Source organism: Salmo trutta, chromosome 4 (genome assembly GCF_901001165.1).
Source record: "Salmo trutta chromosome 4, fSalTru1.1, whole genome shotgun sequence".
NCBI lineage: Eukaryota > Metazoa > Chordata > Actinopteri > Salmoniformes > Salmonidae > Salmo > Salmo trutta.
The window spans coordinates 61,269,928-61,282,630 of NC_042960.1; the positions used below are offsets into that span (position 1 = coordinate 61,269,928).

Genomic DNA, 12,703 nt, shown 5'->3' on the forward strand with positions numbered 1-12,703 from the left:
GTGTGTGTGTGTGTGTGTGTGTGTGTGTGTGTGTGTGTGTGTGTGTGTGTGTGTGTGTGTGTGTGTGTGTGTGTGTGGAGGTGCTGACAACCCCACATCCGTTTCCTCTCATTGAGGAACACTGGGTCAGGGACTTGGCCTCGTCTTTCTGTTGAGCTCTAACTGCTGGAGTTGAGCATTTCCTTCTAGACAGGCTAAGTCTAGCTACAGGCTACAAACCCCAACCACAAATATGTGTTTTCAACGTCTTTTTCAATGTTTTTCTGATGTCTTTTGATCGTACGGTGCTTCAATCTTTCCCCTAGTTTAAATTCCAGCCGGGGCACAAATGTCCCCAAAGCCCCTTACTGTAACATTGTCAGTTTATCATTAGATAGATATTTCACTTCTCTCTGGCATGACCTGACCTCAATGCTGCTTCCTGTCTGGTGCTTAGGCCTGCTGCTTCCTGTCTGGTGCTTAGGCCTGCTGCTTCCTGTCTGGTGCTTAGGCCTGCTGCTTCCTGTCTGGTGCTTAGGCCTGCTGCTTCCTGTCTGGTGCTTAGGCCTGCTGCTTCCTGTCTGGTGCTTAGGCCTGCTGCTTCCTGTCTGGTGCTTAGGCCTGCTGCTTCCTGTCTGATGCTTAGGCCTGCTGCTTCCTGTCTGGTGCTTAGGCCTATAGTGTACGTGACACTCTACATGTGGGACTTTGTTTTGCCATTTGTCGTGGTAATACTATGAAAGTGTAGATGCCAATCACCATATAAATTCAAAGATGAAAAGCCTGGAAGGAGGAGAGATGACTAGAAACGATTCGGTTGACCGTTTTATGTGTGGATTAATTGTCGGAGTAGAGGACCTTGTGCATTTCAGGTAAAATAACAACTCAATGTTTATATCCCAGGACAAATTAGCTAGCAACAGCAAGCTAGCTAAATAGGACAAATTAGCTAGCAAGTGCAAGCTAACTAGCTAAATTGCTATACATGTTTAATGCTTTTCGACCTGTCCCCAAATTAGTGTAATTGGTTCAGAGTTTGTTTTGATATTTTAGCCTGCGTGTCGTGATCGCGTTTGGTGTAGGGGGACAAAATCAATGTATGCACAATGGCGCACGGGCGCAGCTGGTTTGGGTTCCGTGTTAGTGTGTGTTTTCAGTGAATTTCTGTAAATCAGAAGAAGATGGCACTGATAGACATGGCCGCCTTGTTTCAGGCTCCTAAGCAACTTTGAACAAAAGCATTTCACTACACCTGCAATAACATCTGCAAAATATGTGTATGCGACCAAGAAATTTTGATTTGAATCATGAAACTCATCTGCACAGGGAAATTCTCAGCAACAAAAGATCAATGGCTCCTTGTCTCCTCTGCTCATCTCCTTAACTTGTCTCCTTCCCTTCATCGCATGAGTTCAAGTCCAGTGCATATCAGGAATACCAGTCGGCATACTAGACAGCATATCAGCCAGTCAACACAGAGATCCTCTGTCTGTCATGTCTCTCTCTGTGCAGCCAGCCCAAACCAGACAGCTAGACATTAATGGCTGCTTCTCTCTTCCCTCCCTGCCATTTCATCTCCTTTCCTCACCTCCTTCCAGTTCCTCATCTCCTTGATCACATGACATCAACTCCAGCACATACAAGCGATCATAGCAGCCCCAGTGGCGGTACGTCAGTAGCTGCACGTCAGTAGCTGCACTAGCTTCTCCTTAGGAGGCGAGGACGTGAGGAATCAAGGTAATGCAATTGAGATTCTCCCCTTCTCTCCCCTCGGGGAAAAAATCAATTTCAGTAGCATTTGGAACCATTGGGTGGTGCCAGAGCACAGCTCTCTCATGTCCAGCAGCGGTCTAGACTAGAGAAACCCAGGGTTGTTGTTGTTTGAGCCTATAGGACAGGCAATGCAGGGCTCAGTCAAACTGTTCATTCATCCCTACAAGGATTATTTCTCTCATAGATCGGATTGCGTTCTCGCTGGGAATTAACATTAAAACCGACCCAAAGTCAGTAGTCGTTAAACTATTTGAATTACAGGAGTGCCTGAGGGTGATACCAAGATGTACCATAACAGAGCAGAACACTCCCAAATAGTGTTACTGAAGGTATGGATGTGGGCACGCCCCCTCTAAAAGTATTCCCATTGGTCGTCCAGACGGACCAGCACCACTGAGTCAATAATGCAATGTGAACCCTGGTTGGAGGCATAAGTAAAATAAAGACGGCTTGCATAACTGGAGCATCCAATCTGGCCCTGTCCAAGATTCTCTCATGAGGAGTAGACGATAGACAGTGCTTCAACCAACGTGGTTTGAGGTGCAGAGAATCCGACTAGGCCTGAACACATTTTCTGTATTCCTGGAAAGCCTGTGAGGGGAGAGAGAGAGAGGACTGGGGCTGTTATTATGCACTGCGGTGTTGGAAGCGTTTCTGAAAACCTTCTCTTTCTGCCTGTTAACTTCTCAGCCTCAGAACCCAGCAGCTGTTACTGGGAGGAGGACAGAAAAAGCTGCATTTTCTTCTCTGACTTGGTAGCAAAACTACTAGAAAACAGGGCAAGGCAGAGAGGAGAGTTCTGTCTGGGTGGGAATAATGATGATGATGATGATGATGATGATGATCATGATGATGTCAACAGGGGAAGGCAGAGAGGAGAGTTCTGTCTGGGTGGGAATGATGATGATGATGATGATGATCATGAAGATGTCAACAGGGGAAGGGAGCACTGACTGCTTGGTCATTAGCATGAAACCATACAAGCACACTATGCTGCTCTTATGAAACTCACACCAGGACGCAATGAAAAGGATCAATGGTGCAAGTTGGGGATGAATGTCAAAATAGGAAGGCATGAAGAGAGGGATAGAGAACGGCAGAATGAATGAAGAGATGGAAAGATGGATGGAGGGAGGAGAACAGAGTCAGACGGGAGGGAAGGAGAAAGGAACCAACGGGTGAGGAATGGCAGAATGGATGGAAAATAGGAGGGTTTTGAGTTCAGAGTTGCGCAATAAAGGACTGGCTAAAGGTTTCTGTGGTCTGCAGTCTCCCATTCCCCCCCCCCCCCCCCCCCCCCCCCCCCCCCCCCCCCCCCCCCCCCCCCCCCCCCCCCCCCCCCCCCCCCCCCCCCCCAGTGCCAGTATTGTGTAACTCTGCAGTGTGGCTCCAGCAGAGTGATTGATTGATCAGCTGTGTGGCTCTAGCAGAGTGATTGATTGATCAGCTGTGTGGCTCTAACAGAGTGATTGATTGATCAGCCGTGTGGCTCTAGCAGAGTGATTGATTGATTGATTGATCAGCTGTGTGGCTCTAGCAGAGTGATTGATTGATTGATCAGCCGTGTGGCTCTAGCAGAGTGATTGATTGATCAGCTGTGTGGCTCTAACAGAGTGATTGATTGATCAGCCGTGTGGCTCTAGCAGAGTGATTGATTGATTGATTGATCAGCTGTGTGGCTCTAGCAGAGTGATTGATTGATTGATCAGCCGTGTGGCTCTAGCAGAGTGATTGATTGATTGATCAGCCGTGTGGCTCTAGCAGAGTGATTGATTGATTGATCAGCCGTGTGGCTCTAGCAGAGTGATTGATTGATCAGCCGTGTGGCTCTAGCAGAGTGATTGATTGATCAGCCGTGTGGCTCTAGCAGAGTGATTGATTGATCAGCCGTGTGGCTCTAGCAGAGTGATTGATTGTTTGATCAGCTGTGTGGCTCTAGCAGAGTGATTGATTGATTGATCAGCCGTGTGGCTCTAGCAGAGTGATTGATTTATTGATCAGCCGTGTGGCTCTAGCAGAATGATTGATTGATCAGCTGTGTGGCTCTAGCAGAGTGATTGATTGATTGATCAGCCGTGTGGCTCTAGCAGAGTGATTGATTGATTGATCAGCTGTGTGGCTCTAGCAGAGTGATTGATTGATCAACTGTGTGGCTCTAGCAGAGTGATTGATTGATCAGCCGTGTGGCTCTAGCAGAGTGATTGATTGATCAGCCGTGTGGCTCTAGCAGAGTGATTGATTGATCAGCCGTGTGGCTCTAACAGAGTGATTGATTGATCAGCTGTGTGGCTCTAGCAGAGTGATTGATTGATTGATCAGCCGTGTGGCTCTAGCAGAGTGATTGATTGATCAGCTGTGTGGCTCTAGCAGAGTGATTGATTGATTGATTGATTGATCAGCTGTGTGGCTCTAGCAGAGTGATTGATTGATTGATCAGCTGTGTGGCTCTAGCAGAGTGATTGATTGATCAGCCGTGTGGCTCTAGCAGAGTGATTGATTGATCAGCCGTGTGGCTCTAGCAGAGTGATTGATTGATCAGCTGTGTGCTCTAACAGAGTGATTGATTGATCAGCTGTGTGGCTCTAGCAGAGTGATTTGATTGATTGATTGATTGATCAGCTGTGTGGCTCTAGCAGAGTGATTGATTGATTGATCAGCCGTGTGGCTCTAGCAGAGTGATTGATTGATTGATCAGCCGTGTGGCTCTAGCAGAGTGATTGATTGATCAGCCGTGTGGCTCTAGCAGAGTGATTGATTGATCAGCCGTGTGGCTCTAGCAGTGATTGATTGTTTGATCAGCTGTGTGGCTCTAGCAGAGTGATTGATTGATTGATCAGCCGTGTGGCTCTAGCAGAGTGATTGATTGATTGATCAGCTGTGTGGCTCTAGCAGAGTGATTGATTGATTGATTAGCAGAGTGATTGATTGATTGATCAGCTGTGTGGCTCTAGCAGAGTGATTGATTGATCAGCCGTGTGGCTCTAGCAGAGTGATTGATTGATTGATCAACTGTGTGGCTCTAGCAGAGTGATTGATTGATCAGCCGTGTGGCTCTAGCAGAGTGATTGATTGATTGATCAACTGTGTGGCTCTAGCAGAGTGATTGATTGATCAGCCGTGTGGCTCTAGCAGAGTGATTGATTGATTGATCAGCTGTGTGGCTCTAGCAGAGTGATTGATTGATCAGCTGTGTTGGTAATAAACCACCCTGGAGCCACTACAACCAGCACTAAGAGGTCTGGTGCAGGAGAGAGAGCACACACACACTGTGCCTATTACACACTGCTCCACAGGAGGTGCCATGTATTACTAGCGTGTACAAACCTTAGTACACACATGTAACTGGTTTTAAATAATTTCACTATTAAAATGGTGCCATGAATTTCTGTTGCCATGAATATCAGTCTCCAGAATGTCCCATAATCGTTCAATTGGGTTGAGATCTGGTGACTGAGAAACACATACACCCTTTAAACCCCCATGCTCATTTTAAAACCCTCTTTCAAAGTCACTGAGATCTCCTCTTCTAGCGATGGTAGACAAAATAATGGACAACTGGGCATTTTATACATGACGCTAAGCATGATGGGATGTTTTAATGGCTTAATTAACTCAGGAACCACACCTGTGTGGAAGCACCTGCTTTCAGTATACTTTGCATCCTTCATTTACTTTAGTATTTGGTATTTAATTAGGATCCCCATTAGCTGTTTCAAAAGCAGCAGCTACTTTTCCTGGGGTCCACACAAAACATGAAACATAATACAGAACATTAATGGACAAGAACAGCTCAAGGACAGAACTACATGAGAAAATGTACTAAAGGCACACGTAGCCTACATATCAATACATACACACAAATGATCTAGGTCACTAAACTATCTAGTGTTTCCTTTATTTGTCCCTTCTATGTCAAGGTAATATGATTACTAGGGCTGACCCCAATCAATTGATGGTTTGGTCAATAGGCCGTTGGTCGACCAAGGTTTTTTTTAACCGAGCAGTAACAAATATAAAGAACACATGATTTTTTTTGTTGTTGTCAGGAGCAGCCCTGATTAGTGATTACTATCGCCTCATTTCACTGAGCACGTGCTCAGTCTGAAGACTGGGCCTCGCCCTTACTCTGCACAAGAGGAGGCTGGTGGGAGGAGCTATAGGAGGACAGGCTCATTGTAATGGCTGGAATGGAATAAATGGAAAGGTATCAAACACATGGAATATATGGAAACCACATGTTTGACTCCATTCCATTAATTCCACTCCAGCCATTACAATGAGCATGTCCTCCTATAGCTCTCCCCACCAGCCCCCTCTGCTCCACACACTTCTTAGCTCTGAAATGTTATGGATGGTGGTAGTTTACCATTGGGCAAGGTGGAGCAATGACCATATTAGCTATCAAGTACTGGTCATAGGGACCTGTAGGCCTATTATCTAATGTTCTTAGGTCTGGAATCCGACTCTCTCTCTCACACATACTTGAAGCTGTGGATTTAGCAGGCTTTAACGGCTCCTTAGTCTATTAATAGCTCCAATCTGTCTCACAGTCCACATGCTGACAAGTGTTCACTTGGAGTCTGTTCTGTCCTCTCCTTATAGCAGACGGGAGGAAAATATAGCCTGCAAGATATATCCTCTATCCGTGGATCTGTCGGGCAAGGATGAATAATAGGCACTATGAATCATTTTTCATGACTGGAAAGCAGATGGTGATGTATTTCTCACTGTGCATTGATTGACAAAGGAATCTATATTTTGTGGCAGAAGTTGGGAATATGCAAATCATGCGAGTAATGTTAGCTATTGATATAGCATTAGTAGATTGTACTAAAATCGAGAAGCTTTAAAGTAATTTTTATTTAATTCAGTGACGTGTCTGAGAAAGTGTCTGATTTACTTAAGCGGGCTACTGAGGACACAAAGTAGGGCATCATATCTAAAGAAACACTAGGTATCATTGCTCGGATTATTTCCCGACATCCTCACTGATGTAATTGTAGCGATTTGAATGATGAGCTATCGTTGTTTTGTTGCATCGAAGCATTTGTTTTGACATCCTTGCCCCCCGACTTGTAAACCCTGCCCAGCGGAAGCTGGGGGACCCGAACAGGGGGCGGAGGTTTGGAAGGAAGGATCGAGAGATACAGGGGAAAAGGAAGAGTAAGGTCTGCACGACAACTCCGTTTTTATTGTTCTTGTCTGCATCCGTCAAAGACACAGGCGTTTTCAAGGTGCATCGAAAACTGAACGTAATCAATTCTGGATTTCTTTATCCGATTCCTATCGTCCGGGATGAGGTTTAAACGGAACGGCTCCTATACATTGAATAGGTAAGGGACTTTATCCATTCACTACTCGGGTTAGGCTTCTTTCTATATTCGACACATATATACGTAAACAGTGCATTGTGAAGTTTATCAGACGCAGTTGATCAATGTTTATTGTGTGACTGTAATGTCGTCGGTATGATCAGTTGTTTGTGTCGTGATTGACTCTTCGAGCATTTCTATTGTTGAATTAAAACGTGGTTATGATACGCACGCGCTGTATGGATGCAGCTGATGGAAGTAGTTGCTCTCACTCACAACCCGTTTCACTGAAAACTCACTGATCATGGTTAAAACAACGACGGTGTATTTATTGCATCGGTTGCCACGCCAATGAAAAGACGCGTTTTAAAACATTTGAAAGGCAGACTTGACGTGGTTGAGGTTCGAATAATGGTTTGATGATGTCAATCTTAAACTCATTTTCTGGCCCCAGACCTTTGCCATTGTGATGCCGACGTGATGCCGACCTCTCCCATCAGCCCCCCCCCCCCCCATCTCACTTTCTCAATTAAATTCAAAGGGCTTTATTGGCATGGGAAACATGTTTACATTGCCAAAGCAAGTGTTTATTACACTTTTGTTTATTATCTCTCTCTCTCCCTCCTTCCTCCCTTCCTCTCCACCTCTCCCCTCTCTCCCCTTCCCCTTGATTAAAAAATATCCACAGAAATATCTCCCCTGTGGTGCCATCACTTAGCAACTTGGGTGTGTGGTGTCTCCTCACCCATTTTCAGTTGACATGATTGCCCACTGCCTAGTAGGGCCATTAGAACCCCAGCCCACAAGTTCTCTCTCCTCTCCCTGGGAAGTAATTCATTCTCTCCCTCATTATGTATATCTTCAACCCACAAGTTCTCTCTCCTCTCCCTGGGAAGTAATTCATTCTCTCCCTCATTATATATATCTTCAACCCACAAGTTCTCTCTCCTCTCCCTGGGAAGTAAATCATTCTCTCCCTCATTATGTATATCTTCAACTCACAAGTTTAATGAATAGATGTGCTTTGTCTTCCTCCTCATCGTCAAACCAAGCAAACTTTCTGCAATTTAAATTCTTAAATCCGGCCCTTGTAACTATTATGCCCAGTTCCTTGTCTTTCTCTTTTTTGGGGTGTTTTGACACACACACACACACACACAAACACACACACTCTCTCTCTCTCTCTCTCTCTCTCTCTCTCTGTCTCTCCCTCTCTCTCTATTGTTTAACAAGCATACCACACACACATTATACATGTTTTATACACAAGCATGCTCTCAGTTTTAATTGTTGAAAATTAGTGTTGATGTAATGGCAGTTTCCTTCCATCTCCCTCTGGCACCCTTTACCCACTGGCCTTGTTATCAGCCACAGGCCCTTCCACTGCTCACACACACACACACACACACACTGTATCACATAGACCCAGAGGAGAGAATTCTTCAGTTCGGCTAGCTGAACGAGTGTGCTCACATACTCCCTTAAAAGACCTTACCTTGAGAAATGAGAAAAGCTGCGATAGTACTGTTTGTCCATTTTGAGACGCCATAGCCAGTATACAATTCCTCAAAATAGTCAGAATTAATCTAAGATACCTCAAACCTGTCATTAATTTCAACGTTTTTGCCGGGGAGATCTTAATCGTGAAATTTTCCATGTTTGGTGCAGTATTTCTCAATGGAAAAAATGTGCGTGTTCCCTATTTATTTATTTATTTCTCATTGAATGATGACACTTCATTTAAGAATCCCTACTGTTGACCAATCCCCTCCCTCCCTGCCTGCCTCCTCAATCAAGGTGTGTGTGTGTGTGTGTGTGTGTGTGTGTGTGTGTGTGTGTGTCAGAGAGAGAGAGAAGGAAGGAGAACGGAAAGGTGGGTGTTTGGGCACATTGTATACCTCTTCAATCAGGTAGTGTGTGTTTGCGTGTGAAGGTAGGAGGTGTAACTCAAAGCGAGGCAGTAGCAGCAGAGGCCCTTGGTGACAGGCAGCTAGGGATGGAGAAAGGAGGGAGGGTTATGACATCATTGGCTGTAAAAGTGCTTTGCTGTGCTACTGCGGCACCTATCCCCATCTCATCTGATACAGAACAGAACAGAGAGAGGAGGGAAGGGTGGGAAAGTGTTGTGCATAAGGATGAGTCGTTTCTCGTTGAATGACAACAGGCACTTCATTGAAGAATCCCTACTGTGGAACAATCGCAGACGAGGGGGCATAGACTCCGGGCTACTGACTTCGGCATGACTCGAGAAAAAATGTGTGCCCGAACAGCCGGAAAAAAAACTTACCGAAGTCCAAAATGAACCAAAACGTCACAACGTTGTCATAATCTATGCACAAACTGTTTCGGCTGGAAAGGCTTGCTTGGGTCGTGTTTGTCTGTCAGGAAGAGATTAGTGTCACCTTGTCGTTGGGCCTTTTAACGAGTTGGTAACTAAATCACAACACAACTCCAGGCTACTTCTAAACCAATATGGCCTTATGAAGGTGAATCTCTGTCTCACTCTATACACACACACACACACTTTTCACACTCACCTAATGGGGCACTGCAGTTTGGAGGGAGAGGACAGGAGAGAGATGGAAAAAGTCAGAAATAATGAGAGTGTGAAAGAAGGAAAGGGCGAGCTAGAGGAGGGAGAAGAGTGTCCTTCATCTTGTATGCCTGCACTGACTGTCACAGAGCTCTTCTGTGATTGGCTGCAATCTTGGGGATGTGTTCTAGCCACTCCTACTTTCTGCCTATGCATCGAGGGGATTAGATTAATCTGGCCCAGGTAGCACTGTTTTGCACCAGGTGAAAGTTAACTGTGTTGGTTTTGGACCCGGCTGCCTCCCGGGTGTGAGCGAGGTGCCACATTCAAAGCCCCGTCAAAGTCGGCTCAAAGCAAAAGTGACATAATTAAGGTTGTGAAGTAATGAGTAGGATTCTGTGTTTTCACATGCAAAGTGATCACTTTTGATAACGCTTTATCTACCTTTTCAATGAAAAGCTTGAAAATTGTAACATATTTTATGGAAAAGAGATGTTTGTTTCTGGACGATACACATGCTGCCTTGTTGACAACATGACTGAGCAGCACAGATTACTGTTCCACTTGAGAAGGGCACTCCTTCCTCACCGCGTTTGCCTGTTCACATCATGGACCAGAGCCTAGCATATTCTAATCCTCCCTATGTGGAAGAATGACAAGTGAACGTGTGTGTGTCCAAGTTGTTCTGGTCCCTCTGTTCTTTTGCTATTAGCTTTTCTTTTGCAACACACCTGGCACCATCTCCCAGTTTCAACAGGCAGGCTTGGTTTGCAGGTTCTGTTTTTCAGTACAGGCTATGGACCAGCTAACAGAGGTGTATCACTCAATAACCAGCCAATCTCAAATCAGACAATTTGTTTTGGGTGTGTGTGGTCAAGTGTGTTTACTCCTTGTTTGGGATATACAGATGGCAGAGATTTTTGCTAGAGCCCAGAGCCTTCCTGTGTGCCTCTCTCTCTTACTCTCTCTCTCCCGCAGTCCGCCCTGTCCTACCCAGCAGTCAGCAGTTTGTTTATGCGAGTCTGTTTGCCAAGCTAATCTTCCCGCCTTTCAAGTGGGAGCCAGCCAGAGAAAGAGGGAGCGAGGGATGGAGAGGGAAGGAAAGAGGCAGGCAGCAGTAGTTCTAGCGAGAAAGAGAGGGGAAGACACTTCGAATGGGCTCCAAGTTGCTGTAAGAGGTTGTCTGTAAGGTGCTGCGGACATTCATCAGTGGTGGCCTGTTTGCTGATTGGACCGCTAAGAGTGTGTGTGTGTATGGGGACGCAGTTCGTGAGCAGCCAGTTACCGCGGTGTGTGTGAGGGAGAGAAAACGGGAGGTGCTATGCTGGAGCTGTGTGCTCAGATAGAGCCCCCCCTTCACCTGTAGAAGGAGGGAAGAGTGAAAGACCTGGGTGGGACCCTCACAGACCTGCCACTGTCTCTAATACCAGCTGGATGGGGGTCCTGGTCTGCTGCGACTGCTTCTTCTATAGGTAATTAGCTACTCTTGCTCTGCTCACCCCTTTATCTCTCTCTGTCTTGCGCTCACTTTCTGTATTGCTCTCCCTCTCTCTCGCTGTTCGTTATTCCTGGTTGTGTCGCTGTAACTTTTAGTTTTAATTTTGGTCTTGTCCTCCCTCTCCCTGCCCCTCTGTGGCTGAAACTGCTCTGTAGCTTTGTGTTTCTCTGATTCTGCGGTATGGTTTGAAGGAGACGATGTAGCGGCACAGATTTGGCTTTAGTCAGACCGAGGAGAAGGGAGCAAGCTAGTTGTGCCAGAATGGTACAGAGCCAGAGCCATGTAGTGATTTAGCCTCCTTGAGTTAGGAGGAGGAATGGCACTGGGCCAGAAACTGAGGTATGCCCAGGTTTAAGGCTGGTTAGAGGAGGAATGGCATGTAGCCAGCCCAACCTCCCGTCCACTGCCCTGCTGGCCGGTCGGATGGTCTCGTCTGTTTGTTTGTACACACAGTCACTGTGTTCCTTCCCAAGACCTTTCTGTTTGGTATAGCAGAGCAGTGAGGTAGTCTGCTAGCTAGACTTTGACCTTCTCATACAGTTAAAGGGGTTCTAGTTGTGGAAGGGAAAAAGTTGTTTACTTAGCTAGCTTAGTTAGCATGGTTACTTGAGCCATGGTAGCTAGATTAGTAAGCATAGCATGGTTACTAGAGGTCAACCGATTATGATTTTTCAACGCCGATGCCGATTATTGGAGGGCCAAAAAAAGCCGCTACCGATTTAATTGGCAGATTTTTGCTGTTGTTTTTTTTTTTTTTTTATTAAAAATATTTTATTTTATTTAAAAACATTTTTTTATATAATTTAAAAAAAAATATTTATTTGTAATAATGACAATTACAACAATACTGAATGAACACTTATTTTAACTTAATATAATACATCAATAAAATCAATTTAGCCTCAAATAAATAATGAAACATGTTCAATTTGGTTTAAATAATGCAAACACAAGTAAAGTGCGTTATGTGCCATGTAAGAAAGCTAACGTTTAAGTTCCTTGCTCAGAACATGAGAACATATGAAAGCTGGTGGTTCCTTTTAACATGAGTCTTCAATATTCCCAGGTAAGAAGTTTTAGGTTGTAGTTATTATAGGAATTATAGGACTATTTCTCTCTATACAATTTGTATTTCATATACCTTTGACTATTGGATGTTCTTATAGGCACTTTAGTATTGCCAGTGTAACAGTATAGCTTCCGTCCCTCTCCTCGCTCCTACCTGGGCTCGAACCAGGAACACATCGACAACAGCCACCCTCGAAGCAGCGTTACCCATGCAGAGCAAGGGGAACAACTACTCCAAGTCTCAGAGCGAGTGACGTTTGAAATGCTATTAGCGCGCACCCGCTAACTAGCAAGCCATTTCATATCGGTTACACCAGCCTAATCTTGGGAGTTGACAGGCTTGAAGTCATAAACAGCGCAATGCATTGTGAAGGGCTTCTGGCAAAACGCACGAAAGTGCTATTTTGAATGAATGCTTACGAGCCTGCTGCTGCCTACCATCGCTCAGTCAGACTGCTCTATCAAATCATAGACTTAATTATAACATAACACACAAACACGAGCCTTAGATCATTAATATGGTCGAATCCAGAAACTCAC

At 45.2% G+C, this 12,703-nt stretch overlaps 1 protein-coding gene across 3 annotated transcripts in view; it reads left to right on the forward strand.

Moving 5' to 3' along the window:
• The window catches only part of LOC115192772 (MOB kinase activator 2), a 102,133-nt gene that overhangs the window by 32,044 nt on the left and 57,386 nt on the right, over positions 1–12,703 (forward strand). Inside the window, exon 1 of one of the 3 annotated variants that reach the window (XM_029751624.1) lies at positions 6,340–7,085. The exons of 1 other annotated variant lie outside the window; for it this stretch is intronic. In XM_029751624.1, coding sequence (XP_029607484.1) covers positions 7,048–7,085 — 38 coding nt within the window. In that variant the 5' untranslated portion in view covers positions 6,340–7,047. Of the gene's footprint in view, positions 1–6,339; positions 7,086–10,341; positions 11,070–12,703 lie in introns of those variants that run through there. One more of the 3 variants, XM_029751623.1, reaches the window with a different exon arrangement.